This window comes from Plecotus auritus, assembly GCF_963455305.1.
Source record: "Plecotus auritus genome assembly, chromosome: 3".
Classification (NCBI taxonomy): Eukaryota; Metazoa; Chordata; class Mammalia; order Chiroptera; family Vespertilionidae; genus Plecotus; species Plecotus auritus.
This window is the reverse complement of record NC_137772.1, coordinates 86,508,390-86,525,644: the sequence shown is the minus strand read 5'-3', so window position 1 is coordinate 86,525,644 and position 17,255 is coordinate 86,508,390. Positions and strand designations below refer to the sequence as shown.

Genomic DNA, 17,255 nt, shown 5'->3' with positions numbered 1-17,255 from the left:
GGTTGTGGGGCTTGATCCCCAGTAGGGAGTGTGCAGGAGGCATCTGATCAGTGATTCTCATCATTGATGTTTCCATCTTTCTCTCCTTCACCCTTCCTCTGAAATCAATAAAAATACATATATATTAAAAAAATTTTTAAAAATAAATGTGCCAGTTACTGTAGTAATGATGAGTTAAATTAAAAAATGTAAGAAGTGTTTTGTGTACTGTTATGTACTTGATATTACTCGATTGTTTTGGATATGTGAGATAAGGAAGGCAAATTTTATAACTTCATTATAAAATTAGTTAGACAAAATAATTTGGCTTTTCTTTTCTAATTCTTTTTTCCGATATTTGAAAATGACTGCCTTGGTTCTACACTAAGCCAATAAACTTGTCACTCAGGATTTAAAAATTTTTGCAGATTCATTCTGTGAGGGAGTATTCTCCTTTAACATCATAACATGTTTTTGTTTTGACATAGTTTGACATGCAGTTGTTAGATTTTCTTTTTTAAATGACATTTCTGTCATTGCCTATGATCAATTAGCTAGTATGACTTTTCCATTCTGGAAAAGACTTTGTTGTAACTAAACTACCTATATTCAGGAATGTTCTGCTGAATATTTTATTCAATGATTCATACATATTCAATGATTTCATATAAGATTCTTGTCAAAGTTCATCTTTTAGAAGTAGGAATTGCCTCTTTAATTGTAAACTTACTTAACTATTTGTGTATAGAATCTGCATGTTTAAAAACATTTATCAATCTGGTAGTGACTGCTGTGATGTTAGTTTGTAAGTAAACATGTAAACCTATTAAAACTTTTTATACCTCCCAAAATCTACCTTTTTTTTTAACTCGTAACTGATTCTGTTCATACTTATCCAGACACACACACACACACACACACACACACCACACACACACGCGCGCGTACGCGTAACCAAAAATATATTGAATTTTTAAAGTAGGCGCTCTAATAACAAAACTAAGATTGTTTTCGGTGACTATTTTACTTTTTGAAATTCATGGCCAAGTTGTAATGTAGCCTAACCGAAAAAAGAAAAATCTGGGCAAAGACTAAAGAAGGCTAGCTGTCATTAAAGACCTAAATTGGGATTAGATTCAGCTAAATCAACTCCTCAGGAATTTATAGTTTAAACATTATCTTGAGAAAGTTTGGAGAAAAGACCATATCACTAAGGCCTTTCTGTTTTTCATGGTGCTGTGCAAGAGAGAAGCTAGGCTTCTTCAGAAACACTTATCCCCACTGGAACCAACAGAGATAGAATAAACTTTTTCAGCTATAGCTCTAATATGGTGTTCAAACATATGTATATTTTAAACACAAGCTTTTAACTAAGATGAAACTGACTGTAATTATCTGTAGGGTCAGATAATTACTTCTAGTCTATTGTAGTAGTTATGCTTGTGGATTCTGGAGTAAGATTGTCTGAGTGCAGAAGCTTTGCCTCTTCCTAGCTGGTTGACCAGTGCCAACAAAACAGCATATTGTGGTGGGGATAAACTATATGAACTACTTAACATAGTAGGTACTTTCATCATCATCATCATCATCACCACCATTGTCACCACTGCCAATGCTATTTTATTTTAATTTTATTTTATTGTGTAGTATTATATTAAAGAAATCTCAGAGATAAGACAGGAAGGACACGTAACACAGCATTATAATGAACTAGAGGTCCAGTGCAGGAAATTCATGCACTTGGTGTGGGAGGGGTCCCTCAGCTTGGCCTGCACCCTCTCACAATCCAGGGGCCCTCGTGGGATATCCCATGGGGAGCGGGCCTAAGCCATCAGTTGGACATGTGCTGCCGCTCTCCCGCCATGCTGCTTCACTCACCAGCTGTGAGCCCAGCTTCTGGCTGAGCAGCGCTCCCCCTGTGGGAGTGCACTGACCACCAGGGGGCAGCTCCTGTGTTGAGTGTCTGCCCCCTGGTGGTCAGTGCACATCATAGCGGCCGGTTGTTCCACCATTCGGTCATTTGCATATTAGCCTTTTATTATATAGGATTTTCTGTTAATCAGATTAAGGAAGTACTTTGACTATGTTAATTACCAGATATTTGAATCATTTTCCCCTTATACATAAAAAGCCACTGGCTGTAACATCATATTTATCTACATCATGACATTTATAGAAGGTACATAATCTATAAAAACGAAGCATATTGAAGACAGAGAACCATTTAGAAATGAGGTGATTGATAGAAGCACATACATTTTATGGCCTGATGTTGCTTTAGATGTTAACCTCTGTGCCAAGAAAACACTACCTGCTTTAGTCTTGAAATAACACTGCCTAATATTTTGTAGGTCCCTTGATAGTTTACAGAGTCTTCTCCACATGTACCTTGATTCTCACAAATCACCCTGTGATAGAGTATTCTTCCCATTTTCTTTTTAAAAGTAATATCTTTATTGACTTATAATTCACATACTATAAAATTTACTCTTATTGTTTTTAAATATGGTTTTTTAATTGATTTCAGAGAGGAAGGGAGAGGGAGAGAGAGATAGAAAACATCAATGATGAGAGAGAATCATTGATCAGCTGCCTCCTGCATGCCCCTCACTGGGGACTGAGCCCACAACTGGGCATGTGCCCTGACCGGGAATTGAACTTTGACCTCTTGGTTCATAGGTTGGTGCTCAACCATTGAGCCATACTGGTTGGGCTAATTTTTATTTTTTAATTACAATTGACATGCAATATTATATTCGTTTCAGGTGTACAGCCGGTGATTAGACATTATATAACTTGCTAAGTGATCATCCCAATAAATCTAGTACCCATCTGACACCATACATTGTTAGAATATTATTGACTATATTCCCTATACTGTACTTTACGTCCCTATGATTATTCTGTAACAACCAATTTGTACTTCTAATCCCTTCACCTTTTTCATTCACCCCTCCAACCCCCACCCCCATCTGTCAGCCATCAAAATGTTCTCTGTATCTGAGTCTGTTTTTGTTTTACTTGTTCATTTAATTTATTTTTCAGATCCAATCATTGATTTATACATATATTGCTTGTTTTTTTTTTAATCTTCGTTTGAAGATATTTTTTCCTTGATTTTTCCAAGAAATTGGAAAGGAGGGGCGGAGGAGGGGTGGAGATGGACAGAGAGAGAAACATCGATGTGAGAGAGACACATCGATGGGTTGTCTCCCGTATATGCCCTGGCTGGAGGGGGAGATTGAACCTGCAACCAGGTACATGCCCTTGCCTGGGAATTGAACCCATGACTCTTCTCTGTGAGGGCCAATGCTCTAACCACTTAGTAACACCAGCCAGGGCCATTTTACTGTTTATATTTTTTTTTTCCTAAAGAAGACCCTTTAACATTTTATATAATACTGGTTTGGTTGTGATGAACTCCTCTAGCTTTTTCTTATCTGGGAAGTTCTTTATCTGTCCTTAGATTCTAAATGATAGCTTTGCTGGGTAGAGTGTTCTTGGTTGTAGGTACTTCTTTTCATCACTTTGACTATTTCTTGACAATTCCTTCTGGCCTGCAAGGTTTATGTTGAGAAATCAGCTGACAGTCTTATGGGCCCTCCCTTGTAGGTAACTAACTGCTTTTCTCTTGCTGCTGTTAAGTTTCTCTCTTTGTCTTTAAACTTGGCATTTTGATTATGATGCGTGTTGGTCTGGGCCTCTTTGGGATCAACTTGTTTGGGACTCTGTGCTTTCTGGACTTGTATGTCTATTTCCTTCACCAGGTTAGGGCACATGCCCGGGTTGCAGGCTCGATCCTCTAATTTGGGGCATGCAGGAGGTGGCTGATCAGTGATTCTCTCTCATAAGTGATGTTTCTATCTCTCTCTCCCTCTCCCTTTCTCTCTGAAATAAAAATAATATATATATATATATATATATATATATATATATATACACACATATATATATATATATATGTATATATATATACACACACACACACACACACACACATATATATATATATATATATATTTAAAAATTCACTGTGTTTAAGGCTGACTATAATAATGTACAGGTAAAGAAAATGGACCCTGGAGTTAGTTTAAGTTAAAATTCTACCACTTACTAACTATATGACTTGTGATACATTATTTCCCATGTATAAAATAGATAATTCAATGTATCTCCCTCATAGGAATTTGTGATGGTTAAACAAGATGGTTATCCATGTAAAGCAACAAGCAGAATCCCTGGCATATATTAAGTGCTAATAAATGTTAGCTAGTAGCAATAGCAAAGGCAGGTATGTGTCCAGGGTACATACTATTCCTTCTACCTCTTCATTTTGTCCAAAGACAAAATAATCTCTTCTATTGTAATGTTAGAAACTTAAACGTATACTTAGGATCTGTACCTTTACATCTTAACGAAAGAAAACCTGGAAAGTACCTTTCCAAGATCAGTTAAATGCTCTTCTTTCATGTACAGTGAGGAAATAAGGTCATGACAGTAGGATTAGAGAAGGCCCTGGGTCTCCTGATTCACAATCTTTGTTGTTCACATATTGCTGCCTTCTAAATCATAAAACCATGTGACCCTTTTCATTCTTTAAAAAATATATATATATATGTATATATATATATTTATTGATTTTAGAGAGGAAGGGAGAGGAAGAGAGAGATAGAAGCATCAGTGGGCTGTCCCCTGCATGCCCCTACTGGGAATTGAGCCTGCAACCCAGGCATGTGCCTCAATTGGGAATTGAACTGTGACCACTGAGCTATACCAGCTGGGCCTTATGGACTCATTCTTTTTGTTGTTGTTGTTAATCCTCACCCAAGGATATTCTTTCCATTGATTTTAATGTTTATTTACTTATTTTTTAAAATATATCTATTATAATACCTTAATAAAAAATAAAAATATAAAAAATAAATAAAAATAAAGAGATCATCTTTGCTATTAAAAAAATAAAATAAATATATCTATTGATTTTTAGAGAGAGAGGAAGGGAGAGGGAGAGAGAGATAGAAACATAAATGATGAGAGAGAATCATTAGTTGATCAGCTGCCTCCAGCACAACCCCTACTGGGGATCGAGCCCACAACCCAGGCTTGTACCCTGACTCAGAATCAAATTGGTAACCTCTTGATTCATGCATGGGTCACCGCTCAACCACTGAGCCACACTGGCCAGGCTTTCCATTGATATTTAGATAGAGTGTAAGGAAAGGGGAGAGACAGACACATCGATTGGTTGCCTCCTGCACACGCCCCAACCAGGGCTGGGGATTGAGCCTGAAGCCCAGGTACGTGTCCTTGACCAGAATCTAACCAGCCGTGGGCAAACTATGGCCCGCGGGCCTGATCTGGCCTGTTCGGCTGTTCTATCCGGCCCGCGGAGCCGAAAGAGCGGAGGGTTCTCTTGCTCTCCCCTCTGCTCCTTTACTTTGAATTTATGTTAGTTCACACAAACACTCCATCCATGCTTTTGTTCCGGCCCTCGGTCCAGTTTAAGAACCCATTGTGGCCCTCGAGTCAAAAAGTTTGCCCACCCCTGATACCCATGACCCTTCAGTCCTAGGGCTGATGCTCTAAACACTGAGCCAAACCTGCTAGGGCTGGACTCATTTTTGTTGTTGTTTTTTAAATATATTTTTATTGATTTTAGAGAGGGAGAGAGAGAGAGAAACATCAATGATGAGAGAGAACCATTGATCAGCTGCCTCCTGCATGCCCCCCTACTGGGGACTGAGCCCGCAACCCGGGCATGTGCCCTTGACTGGAATCGAACCCAGTACCCTTGAGTCCACAGGCCAATGCTCTATCCACTGAGTCAAACAGCTAGGGCTGGATTCAGTTTTAATTAAACTTTTGTTTCAAAGAAAACTATTTTTTTCTCTCTACTTTTGTGTGTTTGACATTTTTCTTTAAATAGCTTTAAATTATTAAAATATTTAAACTGAAAGAAAAATGATTGTTTAAAGCAAATTAGTATATGGTTGATTATACTGTCTCTGTGATGGAACAAAAACTGGTAACAGTGGCTTCCTCTGGGGAGGGACACGAATAGTGGAAGAGAAGTGGCTTTTAGTATAATGGTATGTGACAAGGGGCTCCTGAGACCTATTAATTCGGGAGGATAATCAATTTTTCCAGTTCACTTATAGATTAGTGGAGTAGGACCAGGAAGAATGTAGTAGCAAATATCTGTAATTATTTGAAACTACATAGATTCGGATAAAATTTTGGAGATATGCCATGTGATAGCCACACTCTTAACACTTAACCCAAATTTCAGGGGCCAACTAGATTTGGATAAGGAGGAATACTTTGGTTTCATTTAGGTGAGGACTGCTCCTGTGAATTGCATCTATGTGTTCCTGACTTCGTGAGTGATTCTAGGTAAATTTCTTAACCTAATTTCTCATCTGCCAATAGATGGAAATGGTAAGCCCTATTCTTACCTAGTACATAGGGGTTTTCAATATAAATTGAAGTCATGTAAAAATTAACTCAATTCTAGGCTCAGCTTTGTTAGAATATTAGGAGCTTAACTTGAATTCTTAAGGAGAGAAGTGTGTTAACAATCTCATGTTGTTCGTACTAGGTTGTATTGCATGTTCAGTATTCGACTCTCAAAAAAGAGAAAGGGAAGGCCAGAATCAACTATGCTTTGGACACTTTTTGTGATACATTGTGTGTGTGTGTGTGTGTGTGTGTGTGTGTGTGTGTTACAGTGTAATCTTTGAGCTACTTTCTGTTTAAAACTTAAGATTTTGAGAGCCAGTTTACTGCTAACTTCCTCTTTTCTGAAATAGGAAGAAACATTTTGAAATAAAATGATCCTAATATGTTTTAGGGTTATTACCTACAAATTTCAGAGCATAGCATTCAAGGAAACACCAATAATATCTGTTTCGCACCTACACTAATCATATAATAAATTTAGGCTATTAACTTTTTACAATAGAAGTAATAGTTAACCTCAGTGTACAGTGCTACGAACATATACATTTTTAAAAATTGAGGCTGCTTAGTTATAATGAAGCCATAAATAGCATTCTTAATATAGCAGACTTACTCAAGGAAAATAGCAAAGTACCTGAAATTATCTATGGGCAGTAACTTTTTCTTACATTTAAGAAGATAATACTTTATGGGGATATGTTTAAGAAACAGGATAGTTACATACATACTCTTGAGCTATCTTCCCCTAAGATACTAAATTACAAAGGAGAAAATAATAACTTCATAGTGGATAAACCTGGTAGACATCACCCTAAGTGATCAAAGTTAATGTCACTAGTAATGGGACAAATAGCTGGTTTGAACCCTCTGGTATGATGTATCAGAAAGGACACAACATTACTTCTTTGGCATTCTTGCCAAAAAATGCAAACAATGTAATAATGAGTTAATATCTCACAAACCCAAATTGGGAGACATTTTACAAAACAAATGACCTGTATTTTTCAAAAGTCTTGAAAGCACCCAGCTGGTGTGGCTCAGTGGTTGAACGTTGACCTATGAACCAGGAGGTCATGGTTCAATTCCAGGTCAGTAATACATGCCAGGGTTATGGGCTTTATCCCCAGTAATACATGCCAGAGGCAGCTGATCGATGATTCTCTTTCATCATTGATGTTTCTATCTCTTTCTCCCTCTCCTTCTATGAAATCAATAAAAACATATTTTTTAAAAAGTCTCAAGAGCATGAAAGAAAGAAAAACTGAAGAACTGCTCTAGATGAAATGCATAGAAATTTTTCCAGATTAGAAGAGTTGTCATACCTTGTATGCATATATGCTTAACCCATGGACGCAGACAGTGGAGTGGTGAGGGCCTGGGGTGGGTTAGCGGGGGTGGGCTAGAGGTAGAGGGGGCTGGTGAGGGAAAAAGGGGACATATGTAATACTTTCAACAATAAAGATTAAAATAAAATAAAAAAGTTGTCATAAACATGATGAAACCTATGATCCTAGATTAGATTCTGAACCAAAAAAATTTTTTTTTCATTTTTTATAAAGAACATTAATGAGACAATTGCAGAAATTTGCATAAGGCTTGTAGATTTAATAATAGTACTATATTGCTATTACTTTTCTGATTTTGATCATTGTGCTATCTTTATATAAGATAATATTCATGTTTTTAGGAAACATACTCTGAAGTATTTAGAGTTAAAGGACCAAAATGTCTACTGCTTTCAAATAAATCATTAAAAATATAGATGTAGAAATAATAATATAGAAAGAGAATGATAGACACGATTAAGTGTTAAAAATTTAGGGAATGTGGATGAAGTTTGTAGGGGAATTCTTTTTTCTACTTTTACAACCTTTTTAAGCCTGAAATTGTTTTTAAAAAGGAGATAGTAACTTAATGAGATTTGTCACTAATTAATTGATTTTTCTTTTTTTGCATCAATAAGTTTATTGAATATCAGTTTTTTGGAGGATGATGATTTGCAGAGAAATGTTAATATGAAACTGTGGCAAATGAATAATACCATTACAAAATGACAGGTAGAATAATATAAAAAGAGTTGATAAATGTCAAAGCATTTTTACTATATTTGAAAAGTAATTATTTTATAGACAGCCCTCATTATTACATTATGATTCATGTATACATTATATCAATACATTCAAAAAACTTTTTTCACATTCAACATTGAATTCTTTGCACAAACAACTGATTTTTGAGAAGATTTTTCAAAATCCTCTCTGGGTCAGCTTCCTCATCTGTAAAATGAGGTGACTTGGACTAGATTATACTTTAAAGTTCTAAAATTTTAAGATCTTATAACTAAAAAGAAAATGAAAGTTAATTTTCCCATTTGAGTCAAAAGCGGTTGTTAAACACAGCCTGTGTGCCAAGTGACAGTGTAATCCTCCTATCCAATAAAAGAGTAATATGCAAATTGACTGTCACTCCAACACAGAAGATGGCTGCCCCCTTGTGGTCAAAGATGGCTGCCCCCATGTGGACACAAGATGGCCACCACAAGATGGCTGGCAGGGGAGAGCAGTTGGGAGGGACCAGGTCTGCAGGGGAGGGCAGTTGGGGGCACCTAGGCCTGCAGGGGACCAGTTAGGCGTTGATCAGGCTGGCAGAGTAGCGGTTAGGGGCAATCAGGCAGCAGGCAGGCAGGCGAACGGTTGGGAGCCAGCAGTCCTGGATTGTGAGAGGGATGTCCGACATCCCTCAAGGGGTCCCAGATTGGAGAGGGTGCAGGCTGGACTGAGGAACACACATCCCTATGCACAAATTTCGTGCACCGGGCCTCTAGTATTTATTTAAACTCACAGATATTTTTCTGTCAAAGAACCTTTTGTTGAGATTTTATTTCATCGGACATTTGTATGCAACTTCTCATGCATTAATGATATTGGTAAATTTAATGTGGTTTAAAAGTATACTTTTCCTATGAAAACTTGGTTGTTAAGACTCAAGATTAATAATGAAAGTTTATGTGGTCTTAATATTCACAGCAGCCTAGAAGGATTGTCAAGTACAAGTAGTTGATGATGTAAAAACTAAATTGGGCCGAAACCAGTTTGGCTCAGTGGATAGAGTGTCGGCCTGCGGACTGAGGGGTCCCGGGTTCGATTCCGGTCAAGGGCATGTACCTTGGTTGCAGGCACATCCCCAGTGGGAGGTGTGCAGGAGGCAGCTGATTGATGTTTCTCTCTCATCGATGTTTCTAGCTCTCTATCCTTCTCCCTTCCTCTCTGCAACATATCAATAAAATATATTTTTTAAAAAAAACTAAATTGATGTTCAGTGTAAAATAATTTTTGGTTACATTTAGCAAAAGAAAATTTTTGTTGATCCCTTTTTCCCCTCACCTCTCCCAGCTTGGTGATCCAGCTATTTTTCCTGCCGTAATTGTGGAGCATGTTCCTGGCGCTGATATTCTCAATAGTTATGCGGGTCTAGCTTGTGTGGAAGAGCCCAATGACATGATTACTGAGAGCTCCCTGGATGTTGCCGAAGAAGAAATCATAGATGATGATGATGACAACATCACCCTTACAGGTAGGTGTGTGTGCCTCCAGCAGCACCTTACTTCAGCCTAGTTTTAGGCAATGCCTGAGCCCTATAATTTGGGGGACATACAAGGTTTCTAACTTGGTTTGAATAACTCTATTACCTGCAGAAGCTAGAGCCCTGCAGAGAAAAAGAAATTAACCTTTTCTTTCTCATCTGCCTATGTTTCTTAGTGCTTTCTCACCTCTCCTTTCTTCCCTAAGTGTATTGAGAAGAATGTGACATATCCAAATAAGGATACATGCAAGAGGAACCAAACCAAATCAATTCATCAAGTCTTCCCTGAGCAGGGTACTTATGTACCTAGCTCTATATTCCTGATAACAATGAGAAGTTGTTAGTAGGGGAAAAGGGAAGTTTTGTTTTCTTTTGTTTTTTTATTGCCATCACATAAAGCAAAATAGGAGGTCATTATCCAAATGTAGGATAAGGTGCTGAGGTTTACTAAAGAAGATTCCTCTTCTGATTCAGTCAGAACTAGGAGGACTTTTCAAACTTGAAGAGTTCACTATGCTAGTGCTATTTTCTTCAGTTTTAGAAATCAGTGCATGCACTGGTATTATTATACATTTACATGCAGAGATGTTGGAAGTATTCAAGAAAATAAATTATTTAGAAGCAGAAGTTATTTAAGTATTCTTAAATTAAAAACAACAAAATTAACATTATTCACAATATTATTAATTAAATCTAGATCTATCAGCATTTTACCCACTTCATACTAATGCCCTTTTCCTGTTCCAGGATCCCATCTGGAAGCTCATACTGAATTTAGTTATTTCTTCTCTATCCCTTCCAGTCTGTAACGATTTCCTCTGTCTTTCATAACATTGACACTTTTGAGGAAAAGTGGTTAGACATTGTAGAATATCTCTTAATTTTGTGTGATGTGTTTTCATTGGAATGAGATAAATGTATTTTGGGCAACAATATTATCAAAATGGCATTGTCTCCCCAATGTGTCATCTATAATAATAAAAGCATAATATGCTAATTAGACCAGATGTCCTTCTGAATGACCTTCCGGACGAAGCCATGGCGGGCAGGTGCCAAGCCCCTTGCATGAATTTCATGCATCGGGCCTCTAGTATTAACATGATTGACTAAAAAACACACTGTCTCAATTAATTCTGACAACAGAAAAAAACTGAAATTAGAGAGGTTAAATTACATGATTTGCCTGAAGTCACAGGGCAAGTGACTGAGCCCCCTTTGATGAACAACACTTAATTTGTCTATTTTGTATAAAGCATGTTCTTATATATTCATATTTTTTCTTTGGAGAAACCCAGTGGAAGTTTTTTAATAGATCTAAATTTGTTTCTCCCTTATGGATAAGGGAATTATATTTATCAGGTTAGAGGTTTCTATTCATTGTTAGCTGTGATCTGTCAGTTTTATATAACTGAATGACCTATGCATTTATCTGTTGTGTAGCTAGTGACATTTTTGCAGTGTATTCTGAATTGTTGATGTCTTAAGGGAAGGCTATACTACTTTCTGTAGGTTTCGAACCAGGGTCTTCCTGGTTTTAGTCATCAGGAAAGATGTTAGTCCTCAAAGAAGAAATAGAGCCAAGGAAAGCAGAAGGAAGTGCTTCTTCCTTTTAGTGCTTCATTCTCTTAGGCTTAGACTTGAAGATAGCTGATGATGAGATACAGATAGGTTCCTTACTTCCTGGAAAATAGAACTGGTATGGAATGGATCCATAAATCAAAACGTATCTTGAAAAACAGATTTGCGTTTTGCATGTTTCTTCTCCTTCCCCTTTCTTCTTTTCCAGCTTTGTTTAACTTTTCCATCCTTGTTTGAGCAATGTCTTGAGAAAGCAAAGAACCTTGTGGTAGCCCTCCTTAGTCCAGAGTGGGAGAGGGAAGAGTACTGTACTTTAGAAACACTACAGGGGAAGAGAGAAATGGGAATAGAACACTTCATAAACTATACATATTGAGTCCTAGGTAGCACTGCAGATTATATTAAGGAATTGTTTTTAATATTTGCTGTTAGTATTTTAAAATATGATAACAGCATTGGGTTTGAATTCCTTATCTTTTAGATACATATATTAAAATATTTAGAGATAAAATATGGTGTCTTGGATTTCTTCAAAGTAAACCTTGAGGGCAGTGAGTAGCATAAAGATGAAAGAAGATTGACCATGTGTTGATAATGATTGATGCTGAGAATGAGTATGTGAGAATTCATTATACTATAGTCCATAGTTTTGATTTTGTTTGAAATTTTCAATAACAAAAAAATATTTTTATGGGTTTGAAACTGATGTTAATGATTGCAGCTGTTTATCTATAACACTTGATTTAAAATGTTAATGTTTATCAAAATACTTCTATTTTTATCATTGATTTATTTCATATCAAGTTTGAAATAAATTTGAATCTACAAAATAAATGTATAACGATAAAATACCACCTTTATCTATTTATATGTTGAAGTGCCACAAAAGATTTTTTTTTAAAAAAAAGGTTGTGTTATCTAAAATTTTTGGAAATAATTTGACTATGAGCTCTTATCTATGCAGAGATTCTTCTTCTATTACCAGTTTTTGAGGATCTAAAAGTAAAATTATTAAAGTACGTGGTAGAAATTATATTTCTACAAATGGAAGATAATCGTGATGACTTTATTTGTAAATATTTATATTTTTAAAAGCTATCTGTACTTTTTTTGGTTTATTTTCTTTCCTGTTTCATGTGAGATCCACCAATTTATTTTGCATTTCCCAACCTAAGCACTGAAGCTGAATGAAATAAACATTTTATTTCTTAAATCCAAAAGCAAGAAAATTAGCAGTCTCTAAAATTGAACTGAAACAAATGAACCTAATTATTGAGTTGTTGGGATAATCATACAGAGAAGAGTTATTTAAAGTTATTTATTTTTATTTTTAGCCCTAACCGGTTTGGCTCAGTGGATAGAGCATTGGCCTGTGGACTCAAGGGTCCCAGGTTCGATTCCCGTCAGGGGCTTGTGCCTTGGTTGCAGGCACATACCCAGTGGGGAGTGTGCAGGAGGTAGCTGATCAATGTTTCTATCTTATTGATGTTTCTAACTCTCTATCCTCCTCCCTTCCTCTCTGTAAAAAATCAATAAAATACATTTTTTTTAAAAAGAAAAAAAAATAAAGTTATTTTTAAGGGTCTACATTTCCCAGTGGGCTATATATAGCCTAAAAAGCAAAAATAAAACTGTGAAGGAGGCACAGCTGGTGTAGTTCAGTGGTCGAGCGGCAACCTATGAACCACGAGGTTGCAGTTCCATTCCTGGTCAGGGCACATGCCTGGGTTGCAGGCTTGATCCCCAGTTGGGGGCATGCAGGAGGCAGCTGATCAGTGATTCTCTCTTATCTTTGATGTTTTTATCTCTCTCTCCTCTCCTTTCCTCTCTGAAATCAATAAAAATATTTTTTAAAAAAACTGAGAAGGAAAGTTAAATTGTTTTCAGTAATTATATTGTTAGTAATAATGGTTATTGTTATTTTAAAACTTTATATGTGTGAGAGGGATATTAGGGTAACATCAAATAAATAATGAAGTTAATGCCATAAGAAACCAAGATTTATAGATTAAAATATTAATGTGATACAAATGTTAAATTGCAAAGGTTAAGTAAAGATTCTGTAATACTATAAATAAATATATAAATAAACTAGATGCCGAAACCGGTTTGGCTCAGTGGATAGAGCGTCGGCCTGCGGACTGAAGGGTCCCAGGTTCGATTCCAGTCAAGGGCATGTACCTTGGTTGCGGGCACATCCCCCAGTGGGGGGTGTGCAGATGGCAGCTGATCGATGTTTCTCTCTCATCAATGTTTCTAGCTCTCTATCCCTCTCCCTTCCTCTCTGTAAAAATAATAGCAATAAAATATATTAAAAAATAATAATAATAATAATAAATATATAAATAAACTAGAGGCCCGGTGCACAAAATTTGTGCACAGGGATGTGTGTCTCTCAGCCCAGCCTGCACCCTCTCCAATCTGGGATCCCTCTCACAATCTAGGACTGCTGGCTCCCAACTGCTCGCCTGCCTGCCTTCCTGATTGCCCCTAACCGCTTCTGCCTGCCAGCCTGATCACCCCCTAACCACTCCTCTGCCAGCCTGATCAACACCTAACTGCTCCCCTGCTGGCCCGATTACCCCTAACTGTCCTTCGCTGCAGGCCTAGTCGCCCCCAACTGCCCTCCCCTGCAGGCCTGGTCCCCCCCAACTACCCTCCCTTGCCAGCCTGGTTGCCCCCAACTACCCTCCCCTGCAGGCCTGGTCCCCCCCAACTACCCTCCCTTGCCAGCCTGGTTGCCCCTAACTGCCCTCCCCTGCAGGCCTGGCCGCCCCCAACTGCTCTCCCCTGCAGGCCTGGTCCTCCGCAACTGCCCTCCCCTGCTTGCCATCTTGTGTCCACATGGGGGCAGCCATCTTTGATCATATGGGGGCGGCCATCTTGTGTGTTGGAGTGATGGTCAATTTGCATATTACCTCTTCATTATAGGATTATGTAATTCTAAAAATGAATTCTATAATGCTAAATTTGAGTTGAAAATACTATTATGAACTCATCATGTATTTTATTATTTATAAAAATGCTTTCTAGTCAAACATGGGACAACTTGAACATCAATGAGGACCGTAACCACTTAGGAATTGAAGCATGTCTAATATGGCAAATCCATGATCTCATAATGATACTTCACCCCAAAATGGTCACCAATAGGCGATGCTATTGGTATTTTAAAAACTAATAAATAAAGTTTAAGAATCAAACATATTCTCTCTTCCCCATATGAACTATATCACTGAGTATCTAGATTATTAGATGAGAAATTTCTCTTTATAGTAGTATTTCAGCTCATAAATAAAAAAGGGATAATAATTTGTTTGCAAAATATAACCCTTATCTTTTGGAGAGACATTGTGAAACATTTACTACTTAGTGTTAGGATGTTTAGAATTCACATCAAAATAATATGAAGGTGGGGGAGTACATAGAGTTATAGACAAGATAAGGTTTGGCCATTAATTGATAATTGTGAAAGCTGGGTGATGGATACATATAGGAGTTCATTACATTATTCTGTTTACATTTGACTATGTTTAAAATTCTCCAAAATAATTTTTAGAAAATCAACCCATTCTCTAATTTTGACCCCTGAAAAGGCTTAGAAGTAATGAACGATCCAGCAGTAAGGAATATCCCTAGTATACAAATTAATGGTCTTTAAATGCACTTTCCACTAAAGATACCAGAATACCTGGGAGAAACTCCTGATTCTAGGTTTGGGGCAGAAAATGTACAAGAACAGCCTGTAATATCTTACCATCTCAGAAGGCACAGAAGCTATTAAAAATTACTCAGCTCATGTCTAAAAGTCCCAGGAACCAGTTTTAGTGTCCAATGGCCAAAGATGGGGCATTTAGAGGATCATTGTGTATTACAATCACAAGCACTGAAGAATATCAAATATGTTAAAATCTAGGTATTTGTAGTGATACTAACAAAGTAACTCAGTGTTCACTTTTGAAAGATGCTAGGAGCCCATTTATTATTCCGAATTAAGCATTTAACTTGTCTTTGTTGTATGAACCATACCTCAAGGTAACCAGATCGTTGATGAAGGAAAGTTATTCTTTATAGGGAAGTCTAGCTAATAAATGCTGGAGGAATGACAGGATTAGAATTATTTTGGAATCCCTAATGAAATAGTGGCAACTGTCAATAATAACTGCTAAAGCCATTAGGTGAAAGGCTAGTGGAGAATTTTATAATGGAAAGATCAGTCTGACAGCTCTCTACTCTGATTCTCAATCTTAGAAATACTGAAAGGAATACAGTTAGATTTTATAGCATTACTTCAGGAGGCACATAGAATAACACAGCATCGCCTTTGAAGTATTCTTGAGACAAAAAAAAAAAAAAGGAATGTGAATCTAATCAAGCTTTTAGATATAACTACCAATTTATTGGCAGGTGGCACTACAGAGGTATAATCAGCAAAATCTAAAATGTGGGAAATTACAGACCGATGATCCTGTTTCTTCTCTGATAAACAGCAAAAAGGAAGAAAAAAAGAAAAAGATGAAGGCAGTATGTGTTACCAAATGGTAATGCACGAACTTTGTTTGGATCCTGATTTAAACAAATCAACTTTACAAACAAACCCTGAGCCCCACCTGTGACCCAGGAACCAGGAGGTTGCTGGTCCGATTCCTGGTCAGGGCATATGCCTGAGTTGCAGATGGATCCCCAGTAGGGGTATGTGCTGGAGGCAGCCTATCGATGAAGTTCCTCTTTAATTGATGTTTCTATCTCTCATTCTCTTTCTCCCTCTCCCTCTAAAAATCATTAAACACATATATTTTTTAAAAATTTAAAAATTAATAAATAACCTGAGACATTATTAAGCTGGGCCCTTGATACGTGGAGTTTATTTTATTAGTTTCTCTATTTTTGTATATGTTTGAAATTTTTCATTCTAAAAAGTTTGACAATTAAATGCTTTGACATTCTTCTTGTTTGTTCTTAATTGATAGGCAACAAAATTGTTATACATTCTAATTTTATCATTTTTATCTACTCAGCAGACTTTAAAATATTTTATAAAACTTGTTTGTATAAATGAATACCTAGAGTGATATAAATGTTTAGAAGATAATAATTGTTGCGTTATCTGTCACTTATATGCCTGATGTTTTAAAAATTATTTTTATTAGGATATTTTTCTCAATTCATAGAATTTTAAAGCCTTTAATATCTTTTAAAATCTGCCTTAAATTTACAAGATTTTAAATAAATAAGTTTTTACTAGGAAGTGTTACCGTGCCCTGCTTTAATCATTTTGTTGGATTTTTGAGGTATTTACCTTTTTCAATTTTAACTGTTACAGAGAAATACAACTTTTAATATTGTTTTTATAGAATATATAATTAAGATTTGATTTATTTTTCATTACAATTAGGGAAAATTATCTCCTAATGAGGACTATGAATAGTCTCTATCCATCAGTAGTTTCCTGATGAAGTTTTGTGCATCTTTACAAGAATATGAAAAGGACATAAACTTTTAGAAATAAAACCTAGTTAAAAATCTATTCAAATATTTTTTTGGTGGAGTCTTTAGGGTTTCTATATACAGAATCATGTCGTCCACAAAAAGTGGCAGTTTTACTTCTTCCTTCTCTATTTGGATGCCTTTTGTTTCTTTCCTTATTACTCTGGCTA

The 17,255-nt window shown here is 36.6% G+C and overlaps 1 protein-coding gene across 1 annotated transcript in view; it reads left to right on the top strand.

Annotated features, from left to right (window-relative positions):
* Positions 1–17,255, top strand: part of ELF1 (E74 like ETS transcription factor 1) — a 57,012-nt gene that overhangs the window by 13,104 nt on the left and 26,653 nt on the right. The window contains 1 exon segment of the mRNA XM_080658937.1: positions 9,831–10,011. Coding sequence (XP_080515063.1) covers positions 9,831–10,011 — 181 coding nt within the window.